Here is a 14,555-nt window from a genome sequence, read left to right as displayed (position 1 = left end):
GGTGGAGAGAGTGAGCAGAGCGTGAAGCTTCTATCAAAGAGGATTCAACATATACAAACTGCGCTGCAGTGTTTAATTAAGTACTGTGCTGAATACGACTTTGAAGTATTTGTACTTGAGTATTTTAATTGTGCACCATTTTCTACTTTGACCCTTCGCCACATTTATCTGACAAGATTTCTACACACAAATGATGAAAATGTGAAAGTGAACCTGAAACCATTTGCCAGTTAGTGTATTGACAGGAAATGAATGAATGATCATCTATTGATGATGGCTGGAGGGATCCTTCCTGTTAGAACATCAGATGTTTGATCTTCAGTTGTTTGATTTGCTGCTTTTCCTCTGAATGATCTGAATGATCTGAATGTGTTTGTAATAATGTGGAGCTTTGGACTAAACAAACACTGTGAAGGCGTCACTTTGGCCTCATCGTCACCACATTTCTCACTATTTTCACAATGTTTCCAAACCGATCGATCGATCGATTAATGGAGGAAATAATCAGCTGATTGATCCAGAATGAAAAGAATCATTAGTTCAAATGAAGCTCAACCAGCTCCAACAGTAAAATCCTGCTTTGACATGAACGACTGAGTCACAGTAATCTGATGAGATCAGATAGAACAGGAGAACAGGAGAACAGGAGAACAGGAGAACGGGAACAGTGGAACAGAAGAACAGGAGAACAGGAGAACAGTAGAACAGTGGAACAGGAGAACAGGAGAACAGTGGAACAGTAGAACAGGAGAACAGTAGAACAGGAGAACAGGAGAACAGTAGAACAGTGGAACAGGAGAACAGAAGAACAGGAGAACAGTAGAACAGTGGAACAGGAGAACAGTAGAACAGTAGAACAGGAGAACAGTAGAACAGGAGAACAGGAGAACTGTAGAACAGTCACAGGGACGTTTTACTGCACTCAATACTTTTACTTTAAAGTACATTTACTGATTACTGACAGACTTTTAGTGAAATAACCTTTCCAATAGTTGTACCAGAGTATTTTATTGTGGTATTAATACTTAAAGGGTCTGAATACTCGATCAATGTGTTCACACTGGAAGATACGTTTGATTTGTCATTTAACGGATGATTTTCTGTAACATGACGGATGAACACATGACAAACACTCACACAGTCATCAGCACAGCAACACGTCTGTTACTGTTACTGCTGACTCATGTTTAACCTTCGACCTGCGACAGCCTCACCTGTGTCTCACCTGTGTCAGATGACGGGTTTACAGGTAGAAGGTAGGTGTGAAAGTGCTCTGATAGGTCAGTGCTGACGAAGACCTCATCAGAGCTGAACTGTGTGTTAATGAGCAAACTCTTCATCATCTCTTTATCTCCTCTGATGGTTTCACTTCTCATCAGTTTCTCTGATTGTGACGTTTTGAAAGATTTCAGAGGCCTGAAGAGGTGAAAGACTCCAACATCTCACAACAGAAGCTCTGAAGAGGCAGAAAATAATCTGTTTGTGGAACAAATGTGTGATTTTCTGCCTTTTTCCTTGAATTATTTAATGGGAACTTTACTGGAAAGACTGTACGGAAGCATTAAAAATAAAACCTGATAAAAGTTACAGATGATAAAACATATAAACATCGTAAATCTAAATTACAGGAACACTTTTTATTATAAGCTACAGAAACATGATTTATAGAAGTCGACAGCAGGAGGTGTACAGGATAATTAACTGGTGTTTTTGCAGTTTCACTCAGTTATTGCGCACTGATTCTCCTGTTTTCATCACACTGGTAGAAATAAAGTGAACAGCTGATTCACGAGCTTCAGGTTTTATTGAACTGATTAATTGACGGATCCACTGGGATCTGTTTGAGATTTGAGATGAAGGTGGCTCGTGCTTAATTAAAGAGAAATCTCGGCGTCGTCACTCTCTTCTCCTGCAGCTGACGCGGAAGTGGCACGGTGTCCTCTGCGCCGCAGACATGCGCAGTAGCGGACTGGGTGTAGTCTGGAGTCTCGTCTTTTCCTGCTGGAGTTGGTGCATGGCGGCGGACACAAAGAGCTGAGGCCCGAGCTCAGACCCTCACACAGCAGGACAGCCGGGATACGAGCTCTGGACGCGGCCTGGAGTGAAGACAATCTGCCGCCGCTGCACGTTTTCACTTGATGCTCGTTTCCTCACACTTCCGTCGGTAACCGGACAGTTACCGTAACTTTGGACAAGTTCAGGCAGAGTTTGCGTCGGAGCCGCGCACAGAGTTTCTGCTCGAGAGGACGGAGAGGACTGGAAAAATGCGAAGTTTGATCCGGGCTCTGGTCGCCTGGAGCTGGGTGGCGGTGTGTGTCCGCGCCGCCATGGACGAGTGTTCGGACGAGCGCGGCTCGCCGCAGCGCTGCATGCCCGAGTTCGTTAACGCCGCTTTTAACGTGACGGTGGTGGCGACCAACACCTGCGGCTCTCCGCCCGAGGAGTACTGCGTGCAGACCGGCGCCACTGGGGTCACCAAGTCCTGCCACATCTGCGACGCCCGGGACCCCCGGAACCACCACAGCGCCGTGTACCTGACCGACTACAACAACCAGCAGGATACCACCTGGTGGCAGAGCCAGACCATGCTGGCGGGCATCCAGTACCCGAACTCCATCAACCTCACCCTGCACCTCGGTAAGAGCGCCGCTAACATCTCCTTCTCTCCGCGCAGGAGACCCGCCGCGCCGAACCCGGCGTGAAAAGACTACGATTTCAAGTTTTCTTGCGTACAGCTAAAAGCAGCTGCGCACATGAACATAACTACATATGTTTTGTACATTTTATGGCACCACTCTTTAATTCGGCGCACACTGAAAACCATCAAACCATTCCTTCTGTAGTCATTTCCAACTTTACACAGCAGGTTTGCGTATCGGTCGCTCGGCCGCTGCACATCTAAATACATCTCACCGGCAGCGATGCCAGCTGTGAAAATATCTCAACTCATTTGGTTTAACGTCTGTGCAATACAACACGCTGCAGGTCCTGTGAGATTTTCTCTTGTGATTTAAGGGACAGATTGAACATTTAAAGTTGGTGAAGTTTTCTGAGGAGTTTGGTCTGCTGGAGTTTGACTCTGCTGAATGCAGATTGGAGGGTTTTCTTCTCCAGACGGAAAACAAATCTGAAATAATCGCAAACGAGCAGCAGGGTCCCGTCAGTGATCTGTTCCTCTGGGTCCCACATGATCAGTGTGTTCGGGTCGGAGCTGGAGGTCACTGATGTAACTTGGAAACTTTGGGAATGAGGAATTTTTGCTGCCAGCAGTGTAGCATGGAGGACATAGTTTTCATTGTTGGGGGTGGTGCGTGTGTCTGTGTGTGTGTGACTATGTGTGTGTTGTTTTCTGAGCTGACTCCAGGTCAGCCTCTCCCAGCGGTCGCAGCACCAGTTGTGGTTCCTGCTGCTCCTCCATCATGTTCACTTTGTGATTCCCAGTGTTTGTTTGACAAACTGCTCGGCCGCCAGCGGCTCTGCTCTCCTCTCCACAAACAGCCGGAGGTGTAAAGTTAGCGGCCTGGCGTCCGTCGGCCTCTAAACGCCTCACCGGGACTGTGGAGTCAGTTGTGGGGGGACTCAGATGGGACCTAGGCGTCCTCTGAGGACAGCTGGTCTCAGCTGGCCGGACGTGGAGCTCTGCTTTCTGTTTGTCTTCTGCTGTAACACGTGTCGGCTTCTCAGGCTGAAAGTCTGTTTTAAAGGAAACTGAAAGTGGCTGATTTGTCAGATTGACAGCAAATGAATCAGCATTGATAATTAGGCATTTAATTAATGATCATTTCCTGCCTCTCTGTCTCTTCTGTGATAATAAACTGAGAGTCTTTTGGTTTTGGACTGTTGGTCAGACACAGCAGATAGAAAAGGTGATTATTTAAAATTCTCTAAAAACTGTACAGAGTTTGGTTGGTGGGGTGGTAACGCGCTGTCTTTGGACCGTGGCGTTCTGCTGGGACACTTTGGACTCGTGACCTCGCTGAGGATTTCTAAAATCCTGATTCCAGCCCTGCGCGGACCTTTCCTCACATCTCGTGGTCGCCCTCAGAGTTTTCCTGGAAGCAGCTCAGTACTCTGTGTGTTGACTTCTGCGGTTTTTATTCTCGTTCTGTTGCTCTTTCAGCTCTGATCAGTCAGATCGATCGGTTCGCTGATCGACAGACAGTAAATCAACATTTCTGATGATCGATAATGGTTTGAAGTCATTCGTCAAACCTCCCGGTGAACCGAATGTGTTTGAGTTTGACTGTCGTTCAGACCAAACGTGACCTTTGAAGGTGGACTCGTGGACTCTGGGAAAACTGTGATTGTTGCTCCAGGTCTTAGAAGCCAGTCGACCAATCAGGCCGCTCTCCGTCCGCGTCGCCGCTCCGCTCGCAGTCGTCTTCGTTTTCCCGGAGCTTTTAAAAATACCTGTCTATTTGTGCGCCTCGGGCCTCCCTGCAGCGCTCCACATTCCTGAGTGGTTCAGTCATGCTGCTGCTTGGAGCTGAGCTGCTGCCTCTGTAGCCTCGGGTACTGACTCTGATTAGAGCGGCAGCCGCCTCAACGCCTCATTCTCATGGAAATGCCTTTAATTACACGCTGCGTTTTCTCTCCCGCGGGCTGCGTTTCGCTGTTGGCTCTGTGATTTCTGCAGAATTAGAGCTCAGGCTTTGTTCTGCTGCAGATAAGCTGAGCGTCGCTCTCAGGTGAGTGATGGGACGGGAACGGGACGGCGGCGTGTCCGTGGAAACTTGTCGCTGCGGTCGGAGTTGTGGTCGGTGTGGTGACCTCGCGTGTAAACATCCAGCAGAGCTTGGTTGTCAAATGTTTGTCGTCTCGACAGGAAGTGGCTCCGCGACTCTTTGAGCTTCGTCGAGAGTTTGTTTCCTGTTTAGAGGAGTCGAAATATTTTGACCTTTTCTGCCAAAATGATTTTTAACGGCAGTTCAGAGGAAACCCAGGAGGAGGTGCAGTGAACAGGAAGTCCCCGGTGCAGGTGGTCGACCCGCGTGTGACGATGGAGACGAGTGTGTTACTCATGATGAGTTCGTCCTCGTGCGTCCTGGTTCAACCAGGACCAGAGCTGATCAGTCTTTGGTTGTTGACAGATAGCGATGCGGAGCTCGTTATCGGGAAGTTTGCAGACATTAAAGACGCACTGATGATGGAGGACAGCGAGCGTGGACGCTGAAGACTCGTCTGTCCCTCCAGCTGGACTTATCAGTGGACGTTTCATTCAGTGAACCTCAGACCTGTTTGAACAGATTCTAGAAGCTGATGAGAACTGAATGAAAGAGTTTGAGGTCTGACGCTCACTGACTGAAGCGAGGAGACGATAAACCTGATGTTTGATGTTTTTGATGCTCGGTCGCTGTTACAGACGCTTTCTCTCGTCCTGACCGTCGCGCTCAGTGACTTCCTGCGTCGGCTGAGCTGAACTCTGCGCTCGATAAGGTTCAGATTGAGGCCGCGATGCCGGCAGCCTTAATCTCAGGAAATGCGACGTGTTTGTGGAGCTCGGGTCGGCTCGTCTTTCTGTGCGTTGGGGCCCTTTGATGCGGCAGGAAGGCGACGTGTCCTGACTCGACTCTGCAGAGCCGAGGCCGAGGCCGACATGAAAGACCCACAAAGAAGAGACGCGCAGATGGACGGAGAGGGGCCTCATTCGTTTATCTGTGTTTAACCCACAGCTGAAACCTGTGAGGGAAACTAGACCTGCTGGCAGATCATCGCTGTCCTGACATCCAAACTGCAGTTTTTCAATATCTTTATTCAGTAAAAACCTTTTTAATGTCGCAGAAGAAGCCGAAGCTTTCAAATGTGAGATGCAGCGTTCAAGAACAAATCGGCAGAAATTTGAATGAAATCTGGTGCGATTTGACCGAAGAAGAAGAAGAAGAATCCGGTCGTGAATGAGCTCTGATGGCCGACAGTCAGAAGCAGGAAGTGGTAATAAAGTTTGTAGCTCATCACTCGTCAGTCACACATGAGCTGGTGTTGTCATTGATGACGGATCAATAAAGGCAGTTCAAACAGGGACTGATCACAGAGCGGGGTCAGGAGAGGCTGCTTTACTAACGAGGGCTCGTTTAGGTCGTTTCTGTTCGTTACAGACAGACTTGTGTAAACACGAGTTTCCTGGAAGAAGAGTCACGTGAAAACAGCTGGACTCACCCGTCTGTGGGGGGGTGGGGGTGAGGGGTGAGGGAGGGGGAGGGGGTTGTTACTCGCTTCAGTACCTGAAGGCTCTTTGAAGTCTCAACATGGAGACAAAACATCCCAGAATCCCTCACAAGATAAAAAGGTGAATCCTTCACCGGCAGGTTAAACGTGACGCTGAGAGCGGCCCGAACTGGAGCCCCGCCCCCACAATCAAAGGAATTTTAAGGGGAAATTTAAGGGTATTTTTGGGGTTAAAGGGATTTTTTCTCTTTCATCAGCTGCAATAAAGCAGCAGTGATTCCAGAAGCCGTCGTCCAGCTGTGCAGCTCCCGTAATCTCTGCACATCCCAGGTTCCCACGCTGAGCTCAGTGCTGCAGCACGCACGCACGCACGCACGCGCGCACACACGCACACACGCGCGCACACACACACACACACACACACACACAGAGAAACACACACTGACACACACACACATACAGAAAGAGAGAAAGACGCACACACTGACACACACTGAGAAACACACACACACAAACACACACTCACTCAGATTGGTATAATTTACAACAGCTGGCCTCAGGAGGAAAAACACGGCCTGTCTGTTTTATGGTCGTTTGGGGGCCTGAGAGGAAGATGAGGAGCAGCCCGAGCCGCTCTCAGCTGCGTTTTCCCACAGTGCACTGCTGCCTGTCCTGCCTGCGTCTTCCTGTGCTTGTCATTCACACACTCAGCTCTGATTGGCCAGGTGTTTCCCGATGCCGTCGTGGTATTGGTTGGTGTTGGTAAAATTTAAATTGTAATATCTGAAACTGCAGAAACCAGCAGCAGCGTGCTCGCAGAACCGAGCTGGTCCTGTGTTTGGTCCCGGTCAAGTTCTGGTCCTGGTCTGAACAGAACCAGCCTGTGAGTCAACCCCCCTTTCTGAGCTGTATGCAGAGTTAGCTGTTAGCAGCTTCGTGTTGCTGTCACACAAACTCCAACAACTACTTCCTGTCTTTACAACACCTGCAGCCCTTCCAGGTTACCGCAGCAACAGGAGTGATGCTCGAGGCTTTTGGATCCTCTGGTGGTGCCAGAGCCAAAAACCTAAATCTAAACCAGAACCTGAACGTTCCAGGTTCGAGTCCCACCAGGACCTTTGTTGTAGCTCTTACTTCCTGTCCCGTCTCTTCTGTCTGTAATGAAGCTACAAATTAGGCCTGAATGATTGATTGATTGGTGGTTTTAGTTGGAATGATCAATACGTTGAGCTGCAGCTTCAGCTTGTGAAGGAAGGTGATTTAAGCACAGCTGAGTCCGGAACACTCTTGGTTCTGGACTCTTTTCCTCTTTATTGATCGACTGAGAGGAAAATGGTTTGAGTCTCAGTTTCAGTCTGATTTCACTTTGAACTGTGGTCTCAGGACTGAACCCCTCCCTGATGGACTCTGCTGGATCCTTTGTTGGGTTACGGTGGTCTAGAAGTTGCTCCGTGGTTTGATGTGGAGTCCTGGAGGGCTCAGCGGGTGGAGACGGGTGGAGGAAGAGACTGAAGCAAACAGGTAGAAACAGTTTGTTCTTCGGCCTGAACTCGAGGCCCCCGGGGGCCCTCTTTTTGTTACACTGACTGACACTTGAGGGGCCCCGAGCTGAGGCCCCCCGTCAGACTGACACATGAATATTCAGCCCTCTTCAGATGAGAGCTGAAGAATTTAAAGAGTTCACTTTCAGGAGCCGAGCGAGCGGCTCCTCTGTGGACCTGGACCAGGTTCTACAGGTGAGGCCCCAACGAGTCCTGCTGTCCTGAACTGTCAGGAGGAGGGTGAAATGAGTCCAGTTCCAGTCCACTTTTCCTCTGGTGGACACATGGCGCTGGTTGTTTATGAATCAGTGCTGATTTGGTTCCAACCTTAAACTTCAGAAAGCATTTTCTTCATCGTCGTCTTCAACTGGACACATTTACAGCTACAATCATTCGTCAATGGAGAGAAAATTTATCGCCAACGATTCTGATCGTCGATGAATTTTGATCAGGTTTACACAAAAATGATCTTTCTGCTTCCTCCTGGTTTCCTCTGTTGACCGTTTTCTCCTTCGATGAATCAATTATTTGTAAAATGATGATTTCAGTGTGTAGTGTGGCAGCAGGAGGACAGACAGCAGTTTATATTCAGACGGTTCTGTAAACAAAGATGGCCGTCAGACCTCCTTAGAGAGGAAGAGGAAGAGGAAGAGGAAGCTGACGGACGTCTCTGCAGGCCAGGTGATGTTTTGTTCTGGGTTTTTTTTTGTTGTGTCGCAGTGAGAGCTGAAACACACACTCTGATTTCACAGCTCGGTGCTTCAGAGTCAATCCAACCAAACTCCATTCACATTTCTGAGGATTTTAAAAGATCTTTATTTTTAATGTAGCTGCTCAGTTCTAGTTTTATTTTCCTCCATTGTGGTACAAATGTGCTTTCAGAGGCAGGAGGCTCTTTGTCTTTTCTCTCTTTAACATGGGGGAGGAGGAGGAGGAGGAGCATTACTGTTTCTGTGTGCTTCCTCTCTGTCTGACGTTTAACCCTCTGAATGCACGTGAACTTCAGACGGTCACGTTAGCAGAAGTTTGTAAATGTCGACAGCGGCAGAAAACGGGGCAGTAACTGAAGGATGCTCGGCTCCTCACCTGCTCTGTGACCGTCCTGCCCCCCCCGTCAGAACTCCTGCTGTTCTTGTGGTCCCTTTTGAGAAGCAGAACTTGACTCTGGCGCTTTAGAGCCTCTCAACCAGAGACGTCTCAGTCATGAGACCCTTTTCTGGAAGAAACATGTCGCCTGTGCTCGCAGCTGTTAAATTCTGCCTTTGACTGAGCCGATACTTCCTGCTTGTGCAGCAGGAAAACGGCGAACAGTGTACCTGCGCGGTCACGTGATGTGTTTCAGGTGTCTCACATCATTTTTCACACAGTTTCATGAACAGGTGTCTTTGTGGACGTAGCCTTTGATATCTTGTTCCTCAGGTTCTCATGTGGAAATTTCCAGACGCTCAGAGGAACGTTTCCAGGTGAGGCTGCAGCTGCTGGAGGGTCTTTATTTACCTCCCAGCCCCCCACACAACAAACAGCCTCCTTTCTTCACCTCCTGATGTCGAACCTGCCGCTCTGTGTTTGTTCACTCATCACGCTTCGCTTTGAAGTCCAAACTCAGCATTCTTGTCACCGTGTGCTAATTAAAAGGCCTGCGGTGCGTTCAGGGTCGCTGCTGCACCGTCTCACGCTCCTGACAACACGAGTCCCGTCCTGTCCCTCGGGCTGCAGCGGCCGTCGTGGTTTTGATGAAGCTACAAACGGTGTCTGGACGGGCAGTTTGACAGGTGCTGTTGTATTTCTGATGGTTTACAGTCGTGATGTTGGACCGCGGCTGCAGGGACTCACAGGGACTCTGCAGGACCTGTTTACGTCTATCGAAGCCTGACGCCACGTTCAGCGTGTCGGCTCATGAAACAAAGTTCAGACTCGCGTTGTTTTCTTCTGTAATTAGAATAAATGAATTGAACTTGAGTTAATGAATCGGTTGATGTCAGCTGAGTGGAAACAGCGTGATCAGCGTTGCTCCTCTTCGTCTCTTTCCTCCTTCTCTTTGTTTCCATGAAATGTGTCCTCGTCCCAAACTGTCAATCACGCAGCAGGTTGTTATTAAGCCGACTTAATTCCTGTTGACATCTGGATCAAACCTTCACAGTGGATGATGAAGTCACGGGAAGTTGTAACTGTGTAATTACAGCTTCATCGCTGATACTTTCCCACCGGATCCGCGCTGATGAAGGTTTATTGTACCCGCGCTGGCTGGAGGCAGTGAACGCAGCAGCAGCACTGTCATTTTGTCTGCTTATGAAACAACAAATCGTGTTTCCTGCTGCAGCTTCTGAACATCGGCTGCAGGGTTCAAACAGGTTTCATCAGAACAGTGTGGTCTGGGATCAGAGTGGGATCTGTGGAGGTCTGTGGTGGTTCAGGACTCACTCACAGTCTGAATGTGGAGACAGCTTCTCATGTGTCGACAGACTCAGGATCAGATCTGTTTCATGAGCCTCTGGTTTCACTTCATCTCTGTGAAAACCGCCCAGCAGACAGATAATCGATGGCAGTCAATGATTAGGAAGCTTCAGATTTATTGATTAAAGCAGCCATGTCCAAACTATTCCATAAAGGGCCGTGTGGCTGCAGGTTTTCGTTCCAACCAAGGAGGAGCACACCAGGCTGGACTCATTTAATCAGCTGATCTCCCTTTTCAGCTGATAACTAAGGGATCCCTTGATGCTGATTGGTTGGCCTGGTGTGCTCCTCCTTGGTTGGAACGAAAACCTGCAGCCACACGGCCCTTTATGGAATAGTTTGACATGCCTGGGTTAAAGGTTCATCTCTGCTGATTGCAGTTGGAAACGACACTGAAAACTGTTTGTTGGTGCGTTAAAGTATGATCTGACTCCCAAGACCTGAGGACTCCGTCAGCTCTTCAGAGGTCAGAGTGTCCTGTTCTTCTGTGGGCCATGAATATTCAGATTTTATGAGCGGCCTGACTTAAACCTGCACTGTTGGAACGACTGTCAGCACACAAAGCCGCAGACTGAATGTCAGGCTGATTTCCACAGAAACGATAAAGTCAACAGGACGCGTCCGGCTGAAAGACGGCAGAATGCTCCTTTTGGCTGATTCGTCTTCATTCAGTCTGTCTTCCGTCCTTCAGCTTAAACACGTGCGTCGACTCATGTTGGCTCAGACTAAACAGCTGGATACGATCTGCTGCGTAAAGTCAACATGGAGGTGGGCTGTGAGGAGGCGGCGGGCTGAGAGACAGGACGACGTCTGTTCTGTTATCAGCTGTCGGACGTTAAAGGATCAGTCTGCAGGACAGGAAGTCGAGAAGCGCCGAGAGACGCGGTGCTGGGGGAGATATGTTGATGGTTCTCTGCCGTCCAGGCTGTTCGGTTTGTTTCGTTCTGCGCGGTGACGCTGCTGAAAGCTGGTGCGTTCGAGGACCCTCTAACATTTTGAGGGTTTTAAGTGTCGGCTGTTGAAATAACCAGATTCACATGACCCAGTTTACAAAGACATTCCTGTTATGAAGCCCCTCGTGGTCGCCCGAGGTCAGCGGCAAAGAGAGGCCGGAGCCACATCTGATGGAAATCCCCAAAATGCTGCGTTCAAGAACAGCCCGCAGTTATTTGAGTTAGACACGAGGGAACAAAGAAGTTCACAGGCTTTCAGCTGTGAACTGAAACCTGGACACTGGGTTCTTCTGGTGGGTCAGAAGGATCATTACAGTTTACTGCAGGCTCGATCGTATCTCTGAAGTCAGGGACGAGTAAGGCAACAGACAGAGACCTGCACTGAACTGAGCCTTTCAGTTTCCACAGTGCAAAGATTTATTTATCTAAACATCTGCATCGTCAGCGCGTCCTCTTCTGTGTTTCTGCTCTGTTGTCTGATTCATTTAAAGGGTCGCTTCAAATGATCAGTAAATAAATAATCCCTGGTGGTGTCTGGACAGTCCACACCCACCGTTTACTACCCACTGAAGAAATCGTCCCTGTGAAACTGTGTTCTGTGGAAACTGAGAGGTGACAGGAAGTGAGAGGAGGGCGAGATGGGGGCCGGCGCGCAGCACAGGACGGCGGTTGTGGTCCGTCGTCATGCTTTAAGCTTGATTAATTTGCTGCTCATCGAGTAATCGATGAATCATTAGCAGCAGCTCTGTCTGCAGCCGACTTTCTTTAAACGGGTTTTTCCAGCATGGACTCTGGTCCGCTCGCTCCGGCTGACTGCCTGTGGAGACCTTTGACCTTTGACCCGACGTTTCCTGTCCTGTGGGAAGAAAAAGTCACCGTGGGAATTGAGCAGGGAGAGAGGCAGCTTCCGACCTCGGTGGAAACTGAAGTGAAGTGTGTTAAAGTGGCGCGGGGGGGGCCGAGGGGTCCTGGTCCTGCTGAGACGCTGTGATTTGCTTTGCTCAGGAAGTGATTCGAGGCCCCGGGGGGAGCAGAGAAGGGGGTTTTCTGTTATTATAGACGGCGCGGAGTCTGTGAACGAGCAGAGATGCATTACAGGGACAAGCAGATGCATGCAGGGTAATTTTAGCCCTACTCCCGGGAGGAGGGACGGCGGTGGAGGAAGAGACGGAGTAAAACGTGACTGGTTTTCAAAGCGGAGTCGACAGATAATTATGGTGAACTCCGCAGACGTGTGGACTGATTTATTCTGTGTTTGAAACGTCAGGCCTTTGTTCGTCTTCTCCTCCGTGCAGCTGATGGAGCCGCCGGACGCTCGGACCCCCACCTGCGGCCCTCTGTTGCCGGGTAGAAACACAAAACATGGGTTAAAAATTCAATGTGAAAACATGGAGGCTGCTTTACTCCTGGCCCCGCCCCTATCTGTGATGTCACTGGAGAGGGGTTCGGCCCCAGCGGCAGTAAGAAAACCCCTGTTGTGACATCACAGATGGGCGTGGCCAGAAGTGAAACGTGCTTAATGTTTTATACAGATTTATTTCTTTCGTTCCGCCTTGAGCTACCGTTGAGATTCACATCCTGTTCTAGAGGAGGCTGAATCAGCAGCGCTCAGTAACACGCTGACGCTGGCTCGCATCACGGCGAGGCGGCAGGAACTCTCACCGCCGTCTAATGTTGACGAAAACGTCGCCTGACTTCATCTCCTCCTGTGATAGGGTGAAATGGTTTCACCGCTTTGTGTCGTTAACGTGGTGAGGAAACGGTTCAGCCGCCGTCTGTCGTGGTGTTCGTCATCGTGTCGTCGGCGTAGCGATAAACAACAAAACTTCTAGACTAGATCTCAGAGTTACTTTAGAGACACGAACTCTGATTCAATCCGCAGAGTGATCGTCAGTCGAAGCCGACGCCGGGTGATAGCAACCCCCCACGTCCTCCATGTGAGCCGTGCTGCTGGACACTCGTGTCCATGCGGCTGTTGTCTCATCTGAACATCTGGACGCTCGCAGGACGCCCGCAGCTCTGCACATTTTCACCGGATCCTGACGTTTTGTTATTGAGGCGTCTCTGCTGAGGCGGTTTCTGTGGTCGTCTTCTGTAAACCTGCTGCCTCTGCAGCATAAACACCCGGCCGGCCTTTAATTTACAGGTTTCACTGCAAAACTGAACCTGAAGGCGGACGAGCTGGAGGATCCGTCACCAGAGCCCGTGAATCAGTTCTTTAAACGCAGCTCGAAGCACGACTCGTTCGGACGCCTCGCAGACACACGGCAGCACGTCTCAGGTGACGGCGGCAGGTAGTAGCTGAACGTCCTCGGGCGCTGAAGACGCTCCGTCATCGTTCGGCTTGTTTACGTCTGCAGACGCTCGACTGATGTGGTTTTTGAGTTGTTGAAGAGCTCAAGAAGATTTCCAGATGTTCTCTTGTGGTGGGTTTTGTTCTTTGTGACTTTAGTTTTTCTCAATCCTGATTGCTGTCACCCCAGGGTTTAGACTGATCCAGACCTCAGTGGGTCCAAAGACAGGGAGGCTTTCTCCTGGATGTCAGGCTCAGGTTCAGGTTCACCTTTGGGTCACATTTGATCCAATGTGGTCCAGCAAACAGCCTTTGTCAGACTAGTTTTTTAGTTTTTGTCCCAAAACTCCCTTTAAAAAGTGTCACAAACTCAAAACTCTAATAAACGCAGACGACTGCTCAGTCCGACTTCTGGTGTCTTCTGGTAAATTCAACATGAAACTGAATCCATGAAGTTTCAGCTGTTTCAAGAAACATCCAGAAAATTTTTGATCGTAAACACAGAAACTTTCTGAGAATAGAAACGAGCTAAAACTGTCGGCTGAATATCTCTGTTCCTCACTTTAAATCATATTAAAGCTCAAAGTTTAGCAGCTTTGAGTGACAGCTAGCTGCCGCAGCCCGCTTCATTCAGCTCCACCCACGCTCCACCCCTGGGAGGCGGAGACAGTTTTATACAGTCTGTGGGAGCCTGTGGAGAAAGACCCGAGGCATCATGGGAAACGTAGTCTTCAGTGCGTTTGGACGTCTCCACCTCTGCTGCTCAGATCAGGAGGTTTGTTTTTAATCCGACCACACCTGTACCCGCCCTCAGAGGACGTCCCACCACTGAAAAGGTGGTTTTGGTGAAATTGTCCTTTGATTTAAAGATGGAGGTTGATGAACGGTGAAGTCTGTTGGAAACGCGGCAGGAAGCCTTTGAGTTGAGTCTGGATAAACGGCTCTGGTCTTAAAGGTGGTGGATCTCAGGAGTTCAGTGAGAAATGTAAATCCAGCCTGCGAGTCCTCATTCAGGACTCGGTGTCAGCAGCTGCGGGGTCTTTGTGAGGCCTGTTGGGGGTGGACTCCGCGTCCTGCTGGGACTCTTTGTCTCTGATAATGAGGGCTGTGTTCGTTTGTTCCTGACGTCCCGGTGTGGTGACACCTCGG

At 49.5% G+C, this 14,555-nt stretch overlaps 1 protein-coding gene across 1 annotated transcript in view; it reads left to right on the top strand.

Moving 5' to 3' along the window:
- Positions 1 to 2,012: 2,012 nt before the first annotated feature.
- Positions 2,013 to 14,555, top strand: part of lamc1 (laminin, gamma 1) — a 43,515-nt gene continuing 30,972 nt past the window's right edge. Inside the window, exon 1 of the mRNA XM_041949029.1 lies at positions 2,013 to 2,637. Coding sequence (XP_041804963.1) covers positions 2,265 to 2,637 — 373 coding nt within the window. The 5' untranslated portion in view covers positions 2,013 to 2,264. The remainder of the gene's footprint in view (positions 2,638 to 14,555) is intronic.

Source organism: Chelmon rostratus, chromosome 12 (genome assembly GCF_017976325.1).
Source record: "Chelmon rostratus isolate fCheRos1 chromosome 12, fCheRos1.pri, whole genome shotgun sequence".
In the NCBI taxonomy this organism is placed as follows: domain Eukaryota; kingdom Metazoa; phylum Chordata; class Actinopteri; order Chaetodontiformes; family Chaetodontidae; genus Chelmon; species Chelmon rostratus.
This window is presented reverse-complemented; position numbering and strand designations above follow the sequence as displayed.